The 25,016-nt window shown below is 38.9% G+C and overlaps 1 protein-coding gene across 6 annotated transcripts in view; it reads left to right on the forward strand.

The window, feature by feature from the left end:
- Positions 1-25,016, forward strand: part of STK33 (serine/threonine kinase 33) — a 189,170-nt gene that overhangs the window by 110,175 nt on the left and 53,979 nt on the right. For all 6 annotated transcript variants that reach the window (XM_061440874.1, XM_061440873.1, XM_061440877.1 and 3 more), the window contains 3 exons: positions 18,315-18,453; positions 21,335-21,423; positions 23,259-23,343. In XM_061440874.1, the coding sequence (XP_061296858.1) occupies positions 18,315-18,453; positions 21,335-21,423; positions 23,259-23,343 (313 nt within the window). The remainder of the gene's footprint in view (positions 1-18,314; positions 18,454-21,334; positions 21,424-23,258; positions 23,344-25,016) is intronic.

A 25,016-nucleotide genomic window follows, 5' to 3' on the forward strand; every position in this document is an offset into this window, starting at 1 on the left:
GATGAAAAGCATTCTGGAGGACGTTTTATTGTTGATTGTATAGTTAGGTGTCTGATGATTAGATTGACATCTTCAGTGATATTTCTGGTGGCATGTTGGGGAAAAAATGAAACAACTTCAGATATAACCCAGAGTGATCAGAGCTTCCTTAGAAGTGGCTTTCCTTTTTGCTATGGCCCTTGGCTCTGTATTAGAGTCCCTTGGAATAGTGTCATAATTCTGCAAGGTTAAGTTCATAGTAGAGTTGGTATGGTTGTTTGCCATTCTGCAAAAGTTGTTTATTGCCCATGAGCTTGGGTGTTTCTCTGCTAGGAGGTGGTATGATATAGCGGTTAGGTGTGTTAGGTCAGAGTGCCTGTACAATTTAATCCTGGATCTACCACTTTTTAGTTGTGAGACCATGGACAAATTACTCAACCTCTCTAATTAAGTTTCCTCATCTGTAAGATAGGTTTAACGATAGTTGTTTTTCAGTTAAGTCATGTCCAACTCTTTGAAACCCCATGGACTGCAGCATGCCAGGCTTGCCTCTCCTTCACTATTTCCTGGAGTTTGCTCAAAGTCACATCCATTGAGTTGGTGGTGCCATTCAACTGTCTCATCCTGTGTTGCCCCCTTCTCCTCCTGCCTTCAGTCTTTCCCAGGATCAGGGCCTTTTTCAGTGAGTTGGCTCTTCACATCAGGTGGCCAAAGTAATGGAGCTTCAGCTTCAGCATCAGTCCTTCCAATGAATATTCAGGGTTAATAGTATCAACCACATTTAGTTGTGGAGGGATTAAGTGGGAAAATGAGTATAAAGCATATGTCTCATTGAATGTTAGCTATTGTTCTTTGTTTCCTTTGCCAGTTTCTAAGGCAGCAGTAGTCAATTTGGGTTATGCATTGTGCTTGATTCATTAGGAGTGCTTGATAACTATTAGAGATGACAGTTACCTTTACAGGAGGTCGTAAATGGCAATGATGCCAAAAGCCTTCTCTGGTTTTTTAGTCTTAGAGTTGTGACTTATTTTATCCTCACATCTTCTTAGAATAGTTTTGCCCTTTATCACTGGTTTTAACTAGTTTGATTGTGTTGTGCCTTAGTGTAGCTGTGTTCATGTTTCTTGGCTTGGGGTTCATGGAGCTTCTTGGATCTGTGAGTTTATGGTTTTCATAAAATTTAGGAACATTTTGGCCATTATTTTTTTCTGCCTTGAAGGGCTTTCAAGTACACATGAGATTGTTTGATATTTTCCAAAGCTTACTGATTCTCTATTCATTTTTTTTCAATCTTTGTTCTCTCCTTATTGAATATAGTAGAGTTTCTATTGTGATATCGTCAGATTCTATAACCTTTTTTTCTGTAACATCATATATGCTGTTTATACTTTCTAGTGGAAATTTGATTTGGGTCATTTTTGTATCTTCCATGTTTCTACATAATGTGCTCACTATTTCCTCCTTCTTCTTTAAATATAGTTATAATAACTTTTACTGCCCTTTTCTATTAATTATATCATGTGTGCCATTTTTAGGTCCATTTTAAGTGATTGATTTCCCCCATTTCATTATGAGTTGTATTTTCCTGCTTCTTTTTATGCCTGTTCATTTTTGATTGGATGCTGGCTAATCTTTTATATTCTTACAGCTATTCTTGAGCTTTATTCAAGACAGAGTTATTTAGAAATAGTTTGATACTTTTGAAGCTTAATTTAAACTGTTTGGTGGCACCACAGAGCCTTTGGTCTGGGCTAATTTTTCCCTAAGTAATGAGGTAAGACCCTTCTGAGTACTCTGCCCAGTGTCCCATGAATTATGAGATTTTCCACACTGGCTAGTGGAAATAGGAACTCTTCCTGGCCTTGTGGAGGCTTCAGTCGTTGTTCCCTCTGATATTTTTGCATGGTACTTTCCCCAGCTTTGGGTAGATTCTTTTTTTTTTTTAATTAACTTTTTATTGAAGGATACTTGCTTTACAGAGTTTTTGTTGCTTTTGGTCAAACCTCAGCATGAATCAGCCATGAAAGTGAAAGTGAAAGTGAAGTCACTCAGTTGTGTCTGACTCTTTGTGACCCTGTGGACTGTACCCCACCAGGCTCCTCCATCCATGGGATTCTCCAGGCAAGAATACTGGAGTGGGTTGCCATTTCCTTCTCCAAGGAAATATCCCCTCCCTTTGGAACCTCCCTCCCATCTCCCCATCCCACCCCTCTAGGTTGATACAGAGCCCCTGTTTGAATTTCCTGAGCCATACAGCAAATTCCCATTGGCTATCTATTTTACATATGCTGATGTAAGTTTCCATGATACTCTTTCCATGCATCTCATCCCTCTCCTCCCCGCTCCCCATGTCCATAAGTCTATTGGCTGTTTCTCCATTGCTGCCCTGTAAATAAATTCTTCAGTACCATTTTTCTAGATTCCGTATATGTGCATTAGAATATGATATTTACCTTTCTCTTTCTGACTCACTTCACTCTGTGTAATAGGTTCTAGGTTCATCCACCTTATCAAAACTGACTCAGATGTGTTCCTTTTTATGGTTGAGTAATATTCCATGTGTATATGTACCACAACTTCTTTATCCATTCATCTGTTGATGAACATCTAGGTTGTCTGCATGTCCTAGCTATTGTAAATAGTGCTGCAAAGAACAAGGGGATACATATGTCTTTTTCGGTTTTGGTTTCCTCAGAGTATATGCCTAGGAGTGGGATTGCTGGGTCATATGGTGGTTTTATTTCTAGTTTTTTAACGAATCTCCATACCGTTTTCCATAGTGGATGTATCAATTTACATTCCCACCGACAGTATAGGAGCATTCCCTTTTCTCCACACCGTCTCCAGCATTTATTGTTTGTAGACTTTTTGATGATGTCTGACCAGTGTGAGGTGATATCTCATTGTAGTTTTGGTTTGTATTTCTCTAATAATGAGTGATGTTGAGCATGTTTTCATGTGTTTGTTAGCCATTTGTGTGTCTTCTTTGGAGAAATGTCTATTTAGGTCTTTTTCCCACTTTTTGTTGTTTGTTTTTCTGGCATTGAGTTGTATGTTCTGCTTGTATATTTTGGAAATTAAACCTTTGTCACTTGTTTCATTTGCTATTATTTTCTCCCATTCTGAGGGTTGTCTTTTTACCTTGCTTATAGTTTCCTTTGCTGTGCAAAAGCTTTTAAGTTTAATCAAGCCTGCTTATTTACTTTTGTTTTTATTTCTGTTACTCTAGGAGGTCGGTCGTAGAGGATCTTGCTTTGATTTATGTCATTGAGTGTTCTACCTATGTTTTCCTCTAAGAGTTTCATAGTTTCTGGTCTTATGTTTATGTCTTTAATCCATTTTGAGCTTATCTTTGTGTATGGTATTAGGAAGTGTTCTAATTTCATTCTTTTACATGTAGCTGTCCAGTTTTCCCAGCACCATTTATTGAAGAGGCTGTCTTTGCCCCATTGTATATTCTTGCCTCTTTTGTCAAAAATAAGGTACCCATAGGTGCATGGGTTTATTTCTGGGCTTTCTATCTTGTTCCATTGGTCTATATTTCTGTTTTTGTGCCAGTACCATACTGTCTTGATGATTGTAGCTGAAGTCAGGAAGGTTGATTCCTCCAATTCCATTCTTTCTCAAGACTGCTTTCACTATTTGGGGTCTTTTGTGTTTCCATATGAATTGTGAAATTTTTTGTTCTAGTTCTATGAAAAATGCCATTGGTAATTTGATAGGGATCACATTGAATCTGTAGGTTGCATTTGATAGTATAGCCGTTTTCACAATATTGATTCTTCCTAGCCAGGAACATGGAATATCTCTCCATCTGTTTATGTCATCTTTTATTTCTTTCATCAGTGTCTTATAATCTTCTGTGTTCAGTTCTTTTGTCTCCGTAGGTAAGTTTATTCCTAGATGTTTAATTCTTTTTGTTGCAGTGGTACATGAGATTGATTCCTTAATTTCTCTTTCTGATTTTTCATTGTTAGTTTATAGAAATGCAAGTGATTTCTATGTATTGATTTTGTATCCTGTAAGTTTTGCTAAATTAACTGATTAGCTCCAGTAATTTTCTGATACTATCTTTAGGGTTTTCCATGTACAGTATCTTGTCATCTGCAAACAGTGAGAGCTTTACTTCTTCTTTTCTGGTTGGATTCCTTTTATTTCTTTTTCCTCTCTGGTTGCTGTAGCTAGGGCTTCCAGAACTATGTTGAATAACAGTGGCAAAAGTGGACACCCTGTCTTGTTCCTGCTCTTAGGGGGATGCTTTCAGCTTTTCACCACTGAGAATAATGTTTGCTGTAGGCTTATCATATATGGCCTTTACTATGTTGAGGTAGGTTCCTTCTATACCCATTTTTTGAAGAGTTTTAAACATAATGGGTGCTGAATTTTGTCCAAGGCTTTTTCTTCATCTATTGAGATTATCCTATGGTTTTTATCTTTTAATTTGTTAATATGGTGTATCATACTGATTGATTTGCGTATATTGAAGAATCCTTGTATCCCTGGAATAAACCCAACTTGATCATGGTGTATGAGCTTTTAGATGTGTTGCTGAATTCTGTTTGCTAAAATTTTGTTGAGGATTTTTGCACCTGTGTTCATCAGTGATATTGGCCAGTAGTTTTTTTTGTGTGTGTTGTCTTTGTCTGGTTTTGGTATCAGGGTAATGGTGGCCTCGTAGAATGAGTTTGGAAGTGTTCCTTCCTCTGCAACTTTTTCAAAGAGTTTTAGAAGGATAGGCGTTAGCTCCTCTCTAAATGTTTGATAGAATTCTCATGTGAAGCCATCTGATCCTGGGCTTTTGTTTTTTTGGGGAGATTTTGATCACAGCTTCAGTTTCAGTGCTTGTAATTGGGTTGTTCATAATTTCTATTTCTTCCTGGTTCAGTCTTAGAGGGTTGAACTTTTCTAAGAATCTGTCCATTTCTTCCAGGTTATCCATTTTATTGCCATATAGTTGTTCATAATAGTCTCTTATAATCCTTTGTATTTCTGCATTGTCTGTTGTAACCTCTCCTTTTTCACTTCTAATTTTGTTGATTTGATTCTTCTTTTTTTCTTGATGAGTCTGGCTAAAGGTTTGTCAATTTTGTTTATCTTCACAAAGAACCAGCTTTTAGTTTCATTAATCTTTACCATTGTTTCTTTCATTTCTTTTTCATTTATTTCTGCTTGGATTTTTATGATTTCTTTCTTTCTACTAATTTAGGAGTTTTTTTTTTTGTTTACTTTTTTCCACTTGTTTTAGATATAAAGTTAGGTTGTCTATTTGATGCTTTTCTTGTTTCTTGAGGTAGGACTGTATTGCTATAAACTTCCCTCTTAGGACTGCTTTTGCTGCATCCCGTAGGTTTTGAGTTGTTGTGTTTTCATTGTCATTTGTTTCTAGAAATTTTTTGATTTCCCTTTTGATTTCTTCAGTAATCTGTTGGTTATTTAGAAATATGTTGTTTAATCTCCATGTGTTTGTGTTTCTTACAGTTTTTTTCTTGTAGTTGATATCTAGTCTCATAGTGTTGTGGTTGGAGAAGATGCTTGATATGATTTCAATTTTCTTAAATTTACTGAGGCTTGATTTGTGACCCACGATGTGGTCTATCCTGGAGAATGTTCCATGTGCACCTGAGAAGAACGTGTATTCTTCTGCATTTGGATGGAATGTCCTGAAGTTATCAGTGAGATCCCTCTCATCTAATGTATCATCTAAGACTTGTGTTTCCTGGGAAAACTGGTCAACCACTTGTAAAAGAATGAAACTATAACACTTTCTAACACCATTCACAAAAATAAACTCAAAATGGATTAAAGATCTAAACATAAGACCAGAAACTATAAAACTCCTCTAGGAAAACATAGGCAAAACACTGTCCGACATAAATCACAGCAGCATCCTCTATGACCCACCTCCCAGAGTAATGGAAATAAAAGCAAAAATACATAAATGGGACCTAATTAAACTTAAAAGCTTTTGCATAATGAAGGAAACTATAAGCCTTCAGAATGGGAGAAAATAATAGCAAACGAAGCAACTGACAAAGAATTAATCTCAAAAATACACAAGCAACTCCTGTAGCTCAATTCCAGAAAAATAAATGACCCAATCAAAAGTTGGGCCAAAGAATTAAACAGACATTTCTCCAAAGAAGACATACAGATGGCTAACAAACACATGAAAAGATGCTCAACATCACTCATTATCAGAGAAATGCAAATCAACACCACAATGAGGTACCATCTCATGCCAGTCAGAATGGCTGCGATCCAAAAATCTACAAAGAATAAATGCTGCAGAGGGTGTGGAGAAAAGGGAACCCTCTTACACTGTTGGTGGGAATGCCAACTAGTACAGCCACTATGGAGAACAGTGTGGAGATTCCTTAAAAAGCTTGAAATAGAACTGCCAAATGACCCAGCAATCCCACTGCTGGGCATATACACTGAGGAAACCAGAATTGAAAGAGACACGTATACCCCAATGTTCATCGCAGCACTGTTTATAATAGCCAGGACATGGAAGCAACCTAGATGTCTATCACAGACGAATGGATAAGAAAAGTGTGGTACATATACACAATGGAATATTGCTCAGCCATTAAAAAGAACACATTTGAATCAGTTCTAATGAGGTGGATGACACTGGAAGTAAGAGTGAAGTAAGTCAGAAAGAAAAACACCAATACAGTATTCAGTTCAGTTCAGTTCAGTTGCTCAGTCGTGTCCGACTCTGCGACCCCATGAATTGGAGCACACCAGGCCTCCCTGTCCATCACCAACTCCCAGAGTTCACTCAGACTCACGTCCATCGAGTCAGTGATGCCATCCAGCCATCTCATCCTCTGTCGTCCCCTTCTCCTCCTGCCCCCCATCCCTCCCAGCATCAGAGTCTTTTCCAATGACTCTTTGCATGAGGTGGCCAAAGGACTGGAGTTTCAGCTTTAGCATCATTCCTTCCAAAGAACACCCAGGACTGATCTTTATAATGGACTGGTTGGATCTCCTTGCAGTCCAAGGGACTCTCTAGAGTCCTCTCCAACACCACAGTTCAAAAGCATCAATTCTTCAGCACTCAGCTTTCTTCACAGTCCAACTCTCACATCCATATACGACTACTGGAAAAACCATAGCCTTGACTAGACGGACCTTTGTTGGCAAAGTAATGTCTCTGTTTTTTGAATATGCTATCTAGGTTGGTCATAACTTTCCTTCCAAGGAGTAAGCGTCTTTTAATTTCATGGCTGCAATCACTATCTGCAGTGATTTTGGAGCCCCCCAAAATAAAGTCTGACACTGTTTCCACTGTTTCCCCATCTATTTCCCATGAAGTGATGGGACCAGATGCCATACTAATGCATATATATGGAATTTAGAAAAATGGTTATCGATAACCCTATATGCAAGACAGTAAAAGAGACACAGATGTATAGAACAGTTTTTTTTGACTCTGTGGGAGAAGGCAAGGGTGGGATGATCTGAGAGAATAGCATTGAAATGTGTATATGATCATATGTGAAACAGATCGCCAGTCCAGGTTCGATGCACGAGACAGGGTGCTCAGGGCTGGTGCACTGGGATGACCTAAGGGATGGGATGGGGAGGGAGGTGGGAGGGGGGTTCAGGATGGGGAACACATGTAAACCCATGGCTGATTCATGTCAATGTATGGAAAAAAAAACTACAAAATTGTAATGTAATTAGCCTCCAATTAAAATAAATAAATTAAAAAAAAAAAAGACTTGTGTTTCCGTATTAATTTTCTGTTTTGCTGATCTGTCCATTGGTGTGAGTGGGGTGTTAAAGTCTCCTACTGTTATTGTGTTACTGTCAATTTCTCCTTTTATGTGTTTGTCTTATGTATTGAGGTGCTCCTATGTTGGATGCATAGATATTTACAATTGTTATGTCTTCCTCTTGGATTGATCCCTTGATCATTATGTAGTGTTCTTCCTTATCTCTTGTAATCTTCTTTATTTTAAGGTCTATTTTGTCTGATATGAGGATTGCTACTCCAGCTTTCTTTTGCTTCCTATTTGCATGAAATATATTTTTCCATCCTCACATTTTCAGTCCTTATGTGTCTTGAGGGCTAAAGTGGGTTTCTTGTAGACAGCATATATATGGTTCTTGTTTTTGTATTCATTCAGCCAGTCTGTGTCTTTTGGTTGGAGCATTTAATCTATTTACATTTAAAGTAATTATTGATATATATGTTCGTATTGCATTTTCTTAATTGTTTGGGGGTGATTTTGTAGATCTTTTTTCTTCTTTTGTATTTCTTGACTATATAAGTCCATTTAATGTTTTTTATAAAGCTGGTTTGGTGGTACTGAGTTCTCTTAACTTTTGCTTGTCTGAAAAGCTTTTTATTTCTCCGTCAATTTTGAATGAGATCCTTGCGGGGTACAGTAACCTTGGATGTAGATTTTTCCCTTTCAGTATTTTAAATATATCCTGCCATTCCCTTCTGGCCTGCAGAGTTTCTGCTGAAAAGATCAGCTATTAAGCATATGGGGTTTCCTTTGTATGTTACTTTTTGCTTTTCCCTTGCTGCTTTTAATATTCCTTCTTTGTGTTTAGTCTTCGTTAATTTGATTAGTATGTGTCTTGGCATGTTTCTCCTTGGGTTTATCCTGTATGGGACTCTTTGTGCTTCTTGGACTTGATTGGCTATTTCCTTTTCCATGTTGGGGAGATTTTCAATTATAATCTCTTCAATAATTTTCTCATACCCTTTATTTTTCTCTGCTTCTTCTGCTGCTGCAAAGTCACTTCAGTCGTAATCCGACTCTGTGCGACCCCATAGACAGCAGCCCACCAGGCTCCCCCATCCCTGGGATTCTCCGGGCAGGAACACTGGAGTGGGTTGCCATTTTCTTCTCCATGCATGAAAGTGAAAAGTGAAAGCAAAGTCGCTCGGTCGTGTCTGACTCTTAGCGACCCCATGGACTGCAGCCCACCAGGTTCCTCCGTCCATGGGATTTTCCAGGCAAGAGTACTAGAGTGGGGTGCCATTGCCTTCTCTGTTCTTCTTCTGGGACCCCTATAATTTGAATATTGCTGTATTTGATATTGTCCCAAAGGTCTCTGAGACTATCCTCAGTTCTTTTCATTCTTGTCATTTTATTCTGCTCCTCAGAGTTATTTCCACCATTTTATCTTCCAGCTCACTGATTCGTTCTTCTGCTTCAGATTCTGCTATTGATTCCTTCTCAGTTCAGTTCAGTTGTTCAGTTGTGTCCGACTCTTTCTGACCCTATGAATCTCAGCATGCCAGACCTCCCTGTCCATCACCAACTCCTGGAGTTCACTCAAACTCATGTCCATTGAGTCAGTGATGCCATCCAGCCATCTCATCCTCTGTCGTCCCCTTCTCCTCCTGCCCCCAGTCCCTCCCAGCATCAGGGAGTCAATTATTTGCATGAGGTGGCCAAAGTATTGGAGTTTCAGCTTCAGCATCAGTCCTTCCAATAAACATCCAGGACTGATCTCCTTTAGGATGGACTGGTTGGATCTCCTTGCAGTCCAAGGGACTCTCAAGAGTCTTCTCCAACACCACAGGTCAAAAGCATCAATTCTTTGGTGCTCAGCTTTCTTCACAGTCCAACTCTCACATCCATACATGACCACCGGAAAAACCATAACCTTGACTAGACAGACCTTTGTTGGCAAAGTAATATCTCTGCTTTTCAATATGCTATCGAGGTTGGTCATAACTTTCCTTCCAAGGAGTAAGCGTCTTTTAATTTCATGGCTGCAATCACCATCTGCAGTGATTTTGGAGCCCCAAAAAATAAAGTCTGACACTGTTTCCACTGTTTCCCCATCTATTTCCCATGAAGTGATAGGACCAGATGCCATGATCTTAGTTTTCTGAATGTTGAGCTTTAAGCCAACTTTTTCACTCTCCACTTTCACTTTCATCAAGAGACTTTTTAGTTCCTCTTCACTTTCTGCCATAAGGGTGGTGTCATCTGCATATCTGAGGTTATTGATATTTCTCCCTGCAATCTTGATTCCAGCTTGTGCTTCTTCCAGCCCAGCGTTTCTCATGATGTACTCTGCATAGAAGTTAAATAAGCAGGGTGACAATATACAGCCTTGACATCCTCCTTTTCCTATTTGGAACCAGTCTGTTTTTCCATGTCCAGTTCTAACTGTTGCTTCCTGACCTGCATATAGGTTTCTCAAGAGGCAGGTCAGGTGGTCTGGTATTCCCATCTCTTTCAGCATTTTCCACAGTTTATTGTGATCCACACAGTCAAAGGCTTTGGCATAGTCAATAAAGCAGAAATAGATGTTTTTCTGGAACTCTCTTGCTTTTTAGATGATCCAGCAGATGTTGGCAATTTGATCTCTGGTTCCTTTGTCTTTCCTAACGCCAGCTTGAACATCTGGAAGTTCACAGTTCACATATTGCTGAAGCCTGGCTTGGAGAATTTTGAGCATTACTTTACTAGCGTGTGAGATGAGTGCAATTGTGCGATAGTTTGAGCATTCTTTGGCATTGTCTTTCTTTGGGATTGGAATGAAAACTGACCTTTTCCAGTCCTGTGGCCACTGTTGAGTTTTCCAAATTTGCTGGCATATTGAGTGTAGCACTTTCACAGCATCATCTTCCAGGATTTGAAATAGCTCAACTGGAATTCCATCATCTCCATTAGCTTTGTTCATAGTGGTGCTTTCTAAGGCCCACTTGACTTCACATTCCAGGATGTCTGGCTCTAGGTGAGTGATCATACTATCGTGATTATCTTAGTCATGAAGATCTTTTTTTATACAGTTCTTCTGTGTATTCTTGCCACCTCTTCTTAATATCTTCTGCTTCTGTTAGGTCCATACCATTTCTGTCCTTTATTGAGCCCATCTTTGCATGAAATGTTCCCTTGGTATCTCTAATTTTCTTAAAGAGATCTAGTCTTTCCCATTCTATTGTTTTCCTCTATTTCTTTGCATTGATCACTGAGGAGGGCTTTCTTATCTCTCCTTGCTATTCTTTGGAACTCTGTATTCAGATGTTTATATCTTTCCTTTTCTCCTTTGCTTTTCGCTTCTCTTATTTTCACTGTTATTTGTAAGGCCTCCTCAGACAGCCAGATTGCTTTTTTGCATTTCTTTTCCTTGGGGATGGGTTTGATCCCTGTCTCCTGTACAATGTCACGAACCTCTGTCCATAGTTCTTCAGGCACTCTGTCTATCAGATCTTATCCCTTAAATCTATTTCTCACTTCCACTGTATAATCATAAGGGATTTGATTTAGGTCATACCTGAATGGTCTAGTGGTTTTCCCTACTTTCTTCAATTTAAGTCTGGATTTGGCCATAAGGAGTTCATGATCTGAGCCACAGTCAGCTCCCAGTCTTGTTTTTGCTGACTGTATAGAGCTTCTCCATCTTTGGCTGCAAAGAATATAATCAATCTGATTTCAGTGTTGACCATTGGGTGATGTCCATGTGTAGACTCTTCTCTTATGTTGTTGGAAGAGAGTATTTGCTATGACCAGTGTGTTCTCTTGGCAAAACTCTACTAGCCTTTGCCCTGCTTCATTCTGTGCTCCAAGGCCAAATTTTCCTGTTAGTCCCATAGAGTATTGTTAATTTCAGTAATTGGTTGTTTGTCTCTGCATGTTTATTCTTTAATTCTTCTAGGTCTTTGTTAAGTAATTCTTGCATTGTCTCCATTTTATTTTCAACGTTTTTGATCATATTTACTATCATTATTCTGAATTCTTTTTCAGGTAGGTTGCTTCTTTCCTCTTCATTTATTTGGACTTCTGTGTTTCTAGTTTGTTCCTTCATTTGGGTAGTATTTCTCTGTGTGTGTGTGTTAGTCACTCAGTCGTGTCTGACTCTTTGCAACCCCATGAACTGTAGCCCGCAAGGCAGGATCTTCCTGACCCAGGAATCGAACCTTGTTCTCCTGCATTGCAGGCAGATTCTTTACCATTTGAGCTACAGGGAAGTCCTTAGTATTTCCTTTTCATCATTATTATTATTTTTTAACTTATTGTGTTTGAGTTCTCTTTTTCCCAGGCTTCAAGATTGAATTCTTTCTTCCTTTTGGTTTCTGCCCTTTTAAGGGGCTTCCCTTGTAGTTCAGTCAGTAAAGAATCTCCCTGCAGTGCAGGAAATCCAGGTTCGATCCCTGGGTTGGGAAGATCCCCTGGAGAAGGAAATGACAACCCACTCCACTATCCTTGCCTGGAAAATCTCATGGACAGAGGAGCCTGGTGGGCTGTAGTCCATGGGGTCGCAAAGAGTCGGGCATGACTGAGCGACTAACACGAACACTTAAGGTTGGTCCAGTGGTTTGTGTAAGCTTCCTATAGGATCAGATTTGTGCTAAGTTTTTGCTTGTTTGTTTTTCCTCTAATGGGCAAGGCTGAGTGAGGTGGTAATCCTGTCTGCTGATTTATGGGTTTGTATTTTTGTTTTGTTTGTTGTTTACATGAGGTATCCTGCACAGGGTGCTACTGGTGGTTCGGTGATGCTGGGTCTTGTATTCCAGTGGTTTCCTTTGTGTGAGTTCTCACTATTTGATACCCGCTAGTAGGGTTAGTTCTCTGGTAGTCTAGGGTCTTGGAGTCAGTGCTCCCACTGCAGAGGCTCAGGTCTTGATCTCTGGTCAGGAGCGAAGGTTTCACAAGTGGTTTGTTATGGCATCAAGTGAGATTGAAACAAATATCCAAAAAATGAGAAACCAAAGATGAGCCTCAGACAAATGGCAGTTACAAATTCAGGCAAATAATAATTAAAATAATGAAATATACACATATACATATATACCCATGAACAAAGTGAAAACAGTCCACAAAAATAAAATACAATAGATTGACCCGGTGAACAAAAGAAACCAAAAATTATATTTACCAGTTAAGAACAAAACTAACTAAAGCACAAACTGGAAAACAAAACTAAAGCAAGGTGCCAAGTGGGGAATAAAGCAATGAAAACAAAACTAATAAATATATTGAGAGGAAAGGAAAGAAAGAAAAGAAAGAAAGAATAGATATACAAAGTTAAATAGAGGTAGATGAAGAAGATTTATATACATTAAAGATTAACTGCAAGGGGAAAAGAACAGTAGGAAAGGCAAACAAAGGAATAAATGTAGAAAAAATATAATGGGTTTAAAAAAATTAAAAGTTAAAATTATAAAAAAGAGAGGAAAAAAAAAAAGGAAAACCCCACAGAACTACAAAAGCCTGACAAAGATGCAGATGTTTATAACAACAATAAAACGTGTGACTGAATATACACAAATACGTATACATCCATAAGCAAAATCAAAACAGTCCAACAAAAGTAAAGTATAATAGATTGACCTGGCGAACAAAGGGAACCAAAAAATATGTCTACCTGAACAAAACTAACTAAAGTACAAAATGGAAAACAAAACTAAAGCAAGGTGCCAACTGGGAAATAAAGTAATGAAAATAAAACTAACAAATATGTTGAGAGGAAAGGAAAGAACGAAAAGAAAGAATAGATATGCAAAGTTAAATACAGGTAGATATAGATGATTTATATATATTAAAGATTAACTGCAGGGGGAAAAGAACAGGAAAAGCAAACAAAGGAATAAATGTAGAAAAAATAATAATAGGTTTTTTAAATTATTTATTTATTTTTTTAATAATAGGTTTAAAAAATTAAAATTAAAAGAAGAGAAAAGAAAAGAAAAAAAAAGAAGAAAACTCCCCAGAACTGCAAAAGCCCAACGTAGAGGCAGAGGTTTATAACAAGAAAAAATGTGACTGAGAAAAAAAAAAAAGAATAAAAAGAAAAAGTGCAAAAGCTTAATTAGATTTCATAGTGCCAATAAAATCGACAACTACAACAGAGGACGGGGGGAAAAAGGAAAAAAAAACCCAGAAGAATCTACAGAACAAGTCAAAACATAAGAATAATAAATGTTTTTCTTGAGTCACTGCTGTCAGATTCCTTTCCCTCGCTGGGAGTCACAGTCTACCTCACCTCCCTAGGATGCCCTCTAACACTGCTGATCTCTGGACCTGCTGTGGGGGCAGCTCAGATTCTAATTGGGTTCTCCTCCTCTGTTCTTGCCTCCAATGTCCACAGCTATCAGAACTGGTGTGTTTTCTTTTGTGGGAGCTCTCAATGACCTTTTATATATTCCATAGAGACAGTCTGTCTAGTTGATCATGTGGATTTAATCTGTAGCTTGTACAGCTGGTGGGAGAGCTTTGGGTCTTCTTTCTTAGTTTCAATTGTGGTTTTATTTCCACCTCTGCATATGGGCCATCCACTGGGGTTTGCTCCTGAGGCTGCCCTGGAGGACTTGGGTTTGCCCCTGTGAGGGCCACATGTGGAGATGGTGCAGCTCCCTGCAGCATCGCAAGGATTCTGGCAGCACCAGGTACTCAGGGGAGTTGGTGGCTAGGGCAGCAGGAAATATTGTGCTCTAGAAGGTTATGGCAACCAGTATTGGCCAATAGCTCCAGTATTCTTGCCTGGAGAACCCACCTTCCTGACAGAGAAGCCTGGTAAGCCACAGTCTACAGGGTTGCAAAAAGGCGGACATTACTGAAGCGACCCTGCACGCATAGGCGCGAGACTTTTTTTGCCTGTGGCAGCTCTGCCCCAGTGAGAGCTGAGCGTGAAGGTGACACAACTGCTTGGCTTGGGGGGACCCTGGAGGCGCCGAGTGTGCAGGGACACGGACTGCTTCCTCTGCAGCAGTTACAGCCCTATCAGAATCTTTTTTTTGTGCCTCTTGTGGGTGGCAGTCAGAAGGCCTCTTCTGGTTCAGGCACTTAGAGGGCTTCCTTGCCTGGGGTCCTTCTCTGTTGTTCACGCATCAGGCACATAGAGGGGCCCTCGTGGTTGGGGTCCTACTCTGTAGATCACCACGTTCGGAACTTAAAGGGGCATCCTGAGTGGGGCCCTACTCTGTAGTTCAGTGCCTCAGGCATTTGCTGGGCCAGCCCCTCTGTTGTTCAGCTGCCAGTGCTGGCCTGTAGGGGAAGAGAGGCTATGGTGATGGCTCCACCCCCTATGCATGACTCAGCAGTATCGCCTTGCCTCCATGGCTGCCCAGCTTTACTCTGCAGGCATTTTCCAGCACAGTCTCCTCCCTCACATCCCCTGATCTGTCTCTCCACAGTCAACAGCTGCCCTCACCCAGGGATTGCTCCACAATTCCTAAACTCCATCTCCCAGCCAGTGCACCTTCCAGGGGTTCCGCATCCCTGTCCAGGGCATGTATGGTTGCAGCAAGAACTGTCTGATTCTCATTCCATTTAGGCTGCCACAGATCAGATGTTTCACTCTCAGCCTTAAATGTTTCTCCTCTGACTCAGACAATTGCCCCAATGTGGGGATCGGACCCTTGCTTCAGTTCCCCCACCCACCAAAGGCAGGTCCGGTCCTACTAACACTCCTGTTTTTCCCCTTGGTTCCTTCATTCTACTGAGTTTTACATGGGTCGCTGGTCAGGTACTCCTGTCCAATCTCAGCTGGTGTTCTGCATGCACTTCTGTGTCTGAAGGTGTATTCCTGATGTATCTGTGGAGAGAAATGTACTCCACGTCCACCTACTCCTCCACCATCTTGTTTTCCTCTGGGTAGATTCTTGATACGTATGTGCTAGTTAGTACTTTGCTGAAGAGTTGAGGGTGGGATCGGCAGCCACCTGCAAATCTATAGTGCTTTCTCTGTGTACAGCCTTCCCCTCTTTGGCAATCTCGCCTGTGGAGTTTAGTTGTCTTGGCCTTCCTGGACTCTCAGCACCATCTCCTCAGTTCATGTAGACTGTTGAGCTCTGCTTGGGTTTTCTTTCCCTTCTCTGTAGCTTGGAAACTGTCTAGACAGTAAGCTAGGATAATCGTGGGGCTTGTCTCATAGGTTTCCCCTCTGTCAGGGATCACTGCCTTGTGCTGCCTGATGACTAATGTCTGAAAATTGTTATTTCATGTATTTTATCCATTTTTTAGGTTGTTTCAGGAGGGAGGACAAGTCTGGTCTGTTCCTTCATTTTGGAACATAAGTGGGAGTCCAAATGTAGAATAATTCGAAGGCACAGGAAACCATCATCTGTGATTGTATTTTTTACCTACTGTTTGCCTTTGATTCACAAAAGTCAGATCTGTCTCCCCATCTTCCCAGCTCACACAAATGCCCAGACTTCCAGTTGAAGCTATCTTAAAGATTAAAGGAAATTGTTAACTGACTGGTTAGGCTAAGGTAGTAATACTGATCATCCGTTAACTATGTAGCGTTTCTTGTGAGTCCACATATTCTCCAGGCCTACACAATTATTTTTTAATAGTTACAGAAAGACTTCTGAAAAACCTTTATTGATAATAACTTTTATCAGCTTACCTGTTTTAAATTGATCAATTTGTATTGTAAGCACTGCTAATGTAACTTTGCCTTCCAAATAATTCACTTACCGTTTCATTTCATGATCTCTGCCACGCTGTCAGTGGAAAAACTATGGCCTAGTTCAAAAGCTTATTTTTGCGTTAGACTTTACAGAATTCTGTAGTTACTTTTGAAATTCTAAAGCATCCTAAGGTTTAGTGAGTCAGAATTTTGACTATAGGAAGAAAGGTTGTTAGCCTTTTCCTTTTGCTTTCCTGCTTGCTGACTGAACACAGAAGTTGCATCAGGAGTGGTAATAGAATAGGATCAGGTCCCAGAATCTTACAAACAACAATGAAAATGTAGTGGCACAGGATGAAATGGAGACATGGAGGCTGGTCTGTGTCTGAATAGCAGCTGCCCGTAGGTATGAAAAAGGCATGCATTTTAGTTGACTGGGAATCTTTCTGACTCAATAGATGACCTGACTATTGGAATACTTAAAGTGAGTGTAAGAAACATCCACAGATACAGCAGATATGGAAGAGGCATTTCATTTGTGGCTTTTACCATTTATACCCCATTAGTCACTAAGTTCCACTATTTCTCCCTCTGCGTATTTTCACATTGTTTTCTTCTTTTCTTCTTTCTGCTCCTCACATCTACCCTTTTATGAACAGAGGTCAGTATACACAGCATGTGAGCCAGTCTGGAGTGCAGCCTGTTTTTTTTTTATAGCCTGTAAGTTAGGTTTTTTACATTTTTTAATGGTTGGAAAGAAAGGTTAAAATAGTAGTATTTCGTGACATGTGAAAATTATATGAAACTAAATTTCAAAGTCCATAAATAAAGTTTTGTTGTATTGTTTATGGGTGCTTTTATGCTGTGACAGCAGAGCTGAGTGGCTACGGAAGAGGTTGTATGGCCTGTGAAGCCAAAAATACTTACTATCTGTATCTGGCTTTCACAGAAAAGAAGTTTGTTGAGTTCTTCTCTGCATTGCTGCTGGAGTGGAGTGTTCATTTAGAAATGCAGAATTGATAATAGCACATACACTTCCTCCACTCCAAACATAAGCTTCAAAATCTTCCATGGTGGGACTTCCCTGGTTGTCCAGTGGTTAAGACACTGAGATCCTGCTGTAGGGGGTACAGGTTCGATCCCTGGTTGGAGATCACAGAGTGGGTAAAAATTTAAAAAAAAAAAATCTTCAGTGGCTACTTATTGCATATGGGGGAAAAAATCCAAGCTCCTTTGGACTCTTTACAGCCTGGCACCAACCTGTTCTTTCTGGCCTCACCCCTCACCACTCCAGTCTTCTCTGACTTACCAAAATGCTATTAACACTGAGATATGTGTTATTCTTTAACTGCCAGTGTTATTTCCAGCTTTGGAGTCTGCAAATGCTGTGTGCTATGCCTGTTCTTGCCCATATTTTCTACCCATAAATCCCTGTTCAATCATCCAGACCTGCCTGAAATGGCGCCTCTTCACAGTGAGCATTCTTTAGGCTCGCTCCCTCCTCTATAACCTCATCACATTTTGGACAGTCCTCTTCTGTTAGCACTTATCACATGACATTGTGATTAGAACCATACTCTGAGCTCCTTGGAGATAAAGAGTATGTTTTATGCTTGCTTTTTCCTCTAGTAGAGCTTCCCTGGTGGCTTCTGCAGTGTAGGAGACCTGGGTTTGATTGCTGGGTCAAGAAGATCCCCTGGAGAAGGGAATGGCTACCCACTTCAGTATTCTTGCCTGGAGAATTTCATGGACAGAGTAGCCTGACGAGCTACAGTCCATGGGGTTGGAAAGAGTCAGACATGACTGAGTGACTAATACTTCCACTTTTGTCCCCTCTAGTATCCTACAGAGTACCTTGTACATGACAGATAGCAACTATGTTAAATGAATAGAGTGATTAAGATTATAATGATATTTCTACTCTCTGTTTACAGTATATAACATTTAAACATACCCAACTAAATAATTTGTGATCTCTCTCTTTATATTTATGTCAGAAAATGTATCTTGTGATGGAGCTTTGTGAGGATGGAGAACTCAAAGAAATTCTGGAAAGGAAAGGTCATTTCTCAGAGAATGAGACAAGGTGGATCATTCAAAGTCTCGCCTCAGCTATAGCCTATCTTCACAACAAGGGTAAGAAGAGGATCACCCAGCTCGTTGACTCCATGCAGGCAGATAGCACTTTTGTTTAAGGGTGATTGTATCCAGGATTCATAGTCACAGAAGTAATGCCTACTGATACAGAAAATTTGATTTTAAAAATTAAATTTTTTCCCTTGTAACTTTATTGATATAATTTAATTAGAAACAAGACAGGTATGCAATTACATTGTCCATGGATAAGAATGAAATTATGAACATTTCTATTCAACAACTTGAAAAGAAGCTAATATTATTAAATCCAAAATAGAAAATCAATAGAAGTGAAATTTCTTAAAACTCATATATTAATAATAATGTTAAAAATCTGCATATACTAGGCATTTAACAAATTTTTAGACTTAATTATTAGAGCAGTTTTAGGTTCACAGCAAAATTGAGAAGTTACAGAGATTCCCAAATACCTCTGTCCATGCATGCAGATCCTCCCCCATTATTAGCATCCCCTATCAGAGGGTTTACACTAGTTACAGTTGATAAACTTGCACTGACACATTGTTATCACCCAAAGTCCGTAGTTTACATTGGTGTTCGCTCTTGGTATTGTACATTCTATGGGTTTTGACAAATGTATGATCCACCAGTAGAGTACCACAGGGGAGTTGTTTCACTACTTTAATATCCACATTTAAATATCATTCTAATTCTTCTAATTGCTTTACTATTCTTTGGTATTATTGCTACTGTTTTTCCTCATGCTCCTGCCTTTTTTTTTTTTTTTTCCCCTTCAGTGTTAGTTTGGCTTACATGTGACTTTAGAAGCTTCTCATTTTATCAGTTCTGTTCAGTTCAATTGCTCAGTCATGTCTGATTCTTTGCAACCCCATGGACTGCAGCACACCGGGCTTCCCTGTCCATCACCAACTCCAGGAGCTTACTCAAACTCGCATCCATTGCATTGGTGATGCCATCCAACCATCTCATCCTCTGTCATCCCCTTCTCCTCCTGCCCTCAATCTTTCCCAGCATCAGGGTCTTTTCCAAAGAGTAGATTCATCGCATCAGGTGGCCAAAGTATTGGAGTTTCAGCTTCAGCATCAGTCCTTACAACGAACACCCAAGATTGATTTCCTTTAGGATTGACTGGTTGGATCTCTTTGCAGCCCAAGGGACTCTCAAGAGTCTTCTCCAACACCACAGTTCAAAAGAGATAAAAAAAACTTTGTTCCAGAGAGGTCAGGGGACATGGTTAGGTGTGCAGAGCTAGTGCTGGAACCTAGGGGCTCATTCAACAGATGTTCCTTAAGCACCTACAGCATTGAGGTTGGTCCTAGAGTTTACAGAGGTTCAAACACAAGGCACCTGCTGGAGTACAGAAAACAAATTGATGATTTGTTTTCAAATGGAGTACAGAAAACAATATGATGATTTCTGAGAGCCATATAGAGAGCATGGAGCACAGGTGTACTAAGTGCCTCATTTGATTCGGAAAGTCAAGCAAGAATTCACAGAGGAAGCAAAACTTGAGCTGAGGAATACAAACTCAGGTGGAAAAGGGAGGGCTTTCTGCAGAGAGCGAGGATTTTTGCAAGAGCAGAAAACCAAAGACTTGATATTTTGCTAATTTCAGTTCTAATATATAAAGTCAGTATATTTCAAACTAAATCTTAACAGGATTTATCATGGAGCTTGATAAAATTATTTTGAGAGTGATGAGAATAGTAAAGAAAACAATTAAAAAGAACAGTGGAGGCAGCAGAGAGACTTGCCCTGCCAAGTGTCAAACCACATTATGAAGATATATTAGTTAAAGTTTTGTGGTGTTTATGTAAGAAGATATAAGGAGAACAATAGAAATTCCAAACACAGGTTGGGTGTGGAAGAGAACTGTAAACAACTAGGAGTAGTAGACAGTCCAGGGCTCATCCAGCCTCCTTTCCCCAGAAATTATACCTATAGCTTTTTAAGTTTAGGGGAATGATTTCAATGGATATGGACTGGATCAGTTATTTGCAAAGGAAATATTTGGTACATGAGAGTATTTGCATGTACATAAAAGTCCTGCCTGAGCCCTGACATGTTCAACTGGAGATTTTGTGTCTCACGGGTTTTTATTTTTAACTTTAATGTATAAAGAGTAGAAAAGTGGGACTGATGGTGCAGAAAATATATTGAAAAAAATATAGTTTGTATACACGTAGCCAAGTTGCAGTATGTTAAATGTTTATGCTGACAATAACATATGAATAGAAGTAAAGAGGTAATCCTCTCTTTGAAGAGTGAAGGACATGGGAAAGCTTCCTCCTACAGGAAATAGCTAACCTTGGACATGATCCTCTTTCACACTCACCAGGCCATTCATGAAGAAGAGTGGCCAGTTGGAGCAAGAGGGGATTGGGGAGAGGTCAGGGAGTCAAAGAAAGTGGCTCCTTAAGGTTAGAAACATGGAGAAAAAGGATATGAATATACGGGAATGAAACAAGGAAGAATTATACCTGGACCTCCTTAGATTTTTTTCAACAGTTCAGTTTAGTCGCTCAGTCATGTCCGACTCTTTGCGACCCCATGAACCACAGCACGCCAGGCCTCCCTGTCCATCACCAACTCCCGGAATCCACCCAAACCCAGGTCCATTGTGTTGGTGATGCCATCCAACCATCTCATCCTCTGTCGTACCCTTCTCCTCCTGCCCTCAATCTTTCCCAGCATCAGGGTCTTTTCAAATGAGTCAGCTCTCCGCATCAGGTGGCCAAAGGATTGGAGTTTCAGCTTCAACATCAGTCCCTCCAGTGAACACCCAGGACTGATCTCCTTTTTCAACAGTAGATGTTAACTGGTCAAGTTCTATTTGTGTCCACTCTAATTATTTTTTCATTATCCATTTCATTTGATTTGTTGTTTATTTTCTTGGTAGATATAGTACATAGAGATCTGAAACTGGAGAACATAATGGTTAAAAGCAGCTTTATTGATGCTAACAATGAAATGAACTTAAACATAAAGGTAAGATATTAGAAATGGTGGTAAATGTTTGCCTATAAATATCAAAGTGGCAACGTACATCCTCTTTTTTAGATACATTTCAGAAGCTTTTTAACAGCCAAAAATAAGCAGCCTGTGCTAAAAAAATTAAAATTTCACAAAAGAGGTTGTGACTGACAAGAATAATTTTACAAGTTAAGTAGTGCTACTGAATTTTTTAAAGTAGATATTCATTTGGATAGTTCTGAATCATTAGTTAATAGCAAACAAACAGATGCTCTGAATTCTAATTAATTTCAAAATTATGCCTGGTAATTTGATGTAAATGTGTTACAAATTTAGAGAAGAAGTACACCTTGGCTGTGCCTTTGATACTAAATTAATGCTAAAGTCTGTGTTTCTCATTTAAAATTTTCTTGGGTATTAATATTTATGTTCTAAGCACAGTTAGTATGCCAAGTATTTATTCTTGAAGACTTTATTCAAATTAAGTGTTCTTTAATGTCAAATAAATGATCGAATACATTATTTATTAGCATTTTAAAAGTGGTTGCTTTCAAAATATATGAATGTATTAATTTGGGAATAAAATGTTGTCTTTGAATAACTTGCTCTGTTGCATTTATAACATAAATAGGATTAACAGTATTGTTGTTATACTCAAATAAATATTCTTAGATGTTTCTATTATAAGCTCTATGAGTGCAGGAATTCTGTGTGTGTCTTATTCACTGTTGGTACCAGGAATAATGCCTAAAATATAATATGTGCTCAATTAATATTTGGTGCATGAAGGAATAAATGCCCTCCAAAGAACTGAATTGGGTCATGAGAACTTTTATATATTTGATACCTGTATACATTTTCTGTGGAGAAAGATAATGTATCATGATGCTCCAAGTAGGGTCATTGTGAACACTCCTGGAGAAATTTATTAGTCTCTTTAGAGAAATAGCGATATCACATTGTTGATAGGAACATTTTCTTACTCCATAAGGTACTGAAAACTTTACATTCAGTGTCTGTGGGCCACAATCTCATCTTTGGTTGTGTGATCAGTAAATGTGCCTGTTTTTTCTGCTTTCAGCCCAAGGCTGTTCCAACTTGGCAGACAATACCAAGGGCACACACTGAATATTTAATAACCAAATGTTTAATGACCAAGATTTAGACTTGAGCAGAAAGCCTGCAGTTGCAGCAGTAGGCCTCCCGTGTATTTGTAGTTATAGTGTGTATTTTTTTTTCCTGTTAATTTGCTTCTCGTAGTTTTTAATAGTGTAATAATTTTTAAATTAGTATACTCTAGAAACACAGAGGAAATAATAGTAAAGAAAAGATAGCATTGACTAGAGAAAATATTTTATAAATAATTATAAATAGGAGGAGTTTCTGTGAGTGCTGACAAGAATAATGATTTGCATTTATAACAGTGCTTTAAACTGAAACATAGCTTGAGCATCAGAAAAATAGATAATAAACTTACCAAGGCCAGAATGTGTTTTACAATGAAATAACTTTATAAAGATAAATTTCATTTTAAAAAATGTTAAATGCCTTCTTGGAAGAGTAACTCCCTATGTTGAACTGTTGAATTTAAATTAGAAGGAGTGAATAATCAACATTATGGGTGTTTTTTCAAAATTTGAAAAACCAAGTTTCTCTTGACTAGGTTTCTTTTTCACAAGGAGGGGTGGGTGGGAAGGGGAAGCAAGGTCCTTATTAGTAATGCAAGGAAAGCCCCTCTGTCCTCAAGAATTCCTGAATTAAATGCAATACAGTGTAGTGAAAATCCTGTTGGCAGAATGTGTGAACTTTGGGTCTGGAAAACTGGTGACTCTGTGAATTTCTTCTTGAAGGTGACTGATTTTGGCCTAGCAGTGAAGAAGCATGGAAGGAGTGAGGTCATGCTGCAAACCACATGTGGGACACCCATCTATATGGGTAAGTTAGGAGGCTTTAAATGATTTTTTTTTCCTATAGAGAAAAGTAGAACAACTTGTGTGGATTAAACTTTGAGCAGTTTGATTCTGCATCATAACTAATGGCCCTGATCAAGCTACCTTTTCTTTTCTTGAAAGTGAAAGTATTTTAGTTGTTGTCACAAATTTTTCATAGTTCTTATCTTTGGAGATTATAGTGTTCATCATTTCTCTGGGCTCTTCTTATAACTGTTTATGTCTCTTAGGTAATCATACACCCAAACCTAATTATCATTTTGTTAATTCATGGTAAAATAATGCATGTGTTTTGCTTCTTTCCATTTTTTATCCAATTTCATTGCCATCCAGTAGTTTTTCATAGAGTCCTGATTAAATATATTTCATAAACCAACAGTTTCTCATTTTTGTAAATGTGATTTTTAACAGCATTCTTGAAGTATAATTTAGATACCCAAAAAAATGTGCCATTGGGTGATTTTTCATACATTCACAGAGTTTTACAGCACCTCCACAGTCCAATTTAAGCAGTTCTACCTCTAGCAGTTGCCTCATGCCCGTTTGCTCTCAATCTCATTCCCATCCCAATCCCAGGTAACCACTGATCTTTGTCTCTCTAGGTTTTCTGTTTCTGGATATTTCATATAAATGGAATCATACAACATCTAGGCTTATACACCTGGTTTTTTTCACTTAGCATGATGTTTTTGAGGTACATCCCTATTGCAGCACATATGTGTAGTCTGTTCCATTAGTAAACAGTTGTCCATTGTATAGATATGCAACGCTTTGTTTATCTGTTTATTAGTTGATGCATATGTAGATTGTTTCCAGTTTGGAGCTATTATGAATAATCCTGCTTATGGACATTTGTGTTCAAGTTTTTATGTGGGCATATATTTCTTTGGAAGGAATGATGCTCAAGCTGAAACTCCAGTACTTTGGCCACCTCATGCGAAGAGTTGACTCATTGGAAAAGACTCTGATGCTGGGAGGGATTGGGGGCAGGAGGAGAAGGGGACGACAGAGGATGAGATGGCTGGATGGCATCACTGACTCGATGGACGTGAGTCTGAGTGAACTCCAGGAGTTGGTGATGGACAGGGAGGCCTGGCATGCTGCGATTCGTGGGGTCGCAAAGAGTCGGACACGACTGAGTGACTGAACTGAACTGATGGTTTCATTTTCCCTGGGTAGCTACAAAGAAGTGAAATTGATGAATCATATATTATTTATGTTTATACTTTTTAAGAAATTACCAAACAATTTTCCAAAGTACTATAAGATTTTACCTTCCCACTAGCAATGTGTAAGAGTTCCAGTTTCTTCACATCCTTTCTAACTGTATTACTTATCTTTGTAATTATAGCCATTCTGATGGGTAGGAAGTAGCATCTCATTGTGATTTTTAATTTTCATTACCTTAACGACCAATGATGTTGAACATCTTTTCATGTACTTATTAGTCATTCATATATCTTACAATAGACATAGATGAAATGCCTATTCAAATTTGTATCTATTGAGATGATCATATACTTTTAAAATTTATTAAAGAAATAATTGCATTAATAGAAATGTTGAACCATCCTTGTACCTTTGAATTAAACCTCACTTGGTTTGATATACTGCTATATTCAGTTTGATCATAACAGTATGGATCACAACAAACTGTGG

The sequence above is a fragment of the Bos javanicus genome, chromosome 15, assembly GCF_032452875.1.
Source record: "Bos javanicus breed banteng chromosome 15, ARS-OSU_banteng_1.0, whole genome shotgun sequence".
Classification (NCBI taxonomy): domain Eukaryota; kingdom Metazoa; phylum Chordata; class Mammalia; order Artiodactyla; family Bovidae; genus Bos; species Bos javanicus.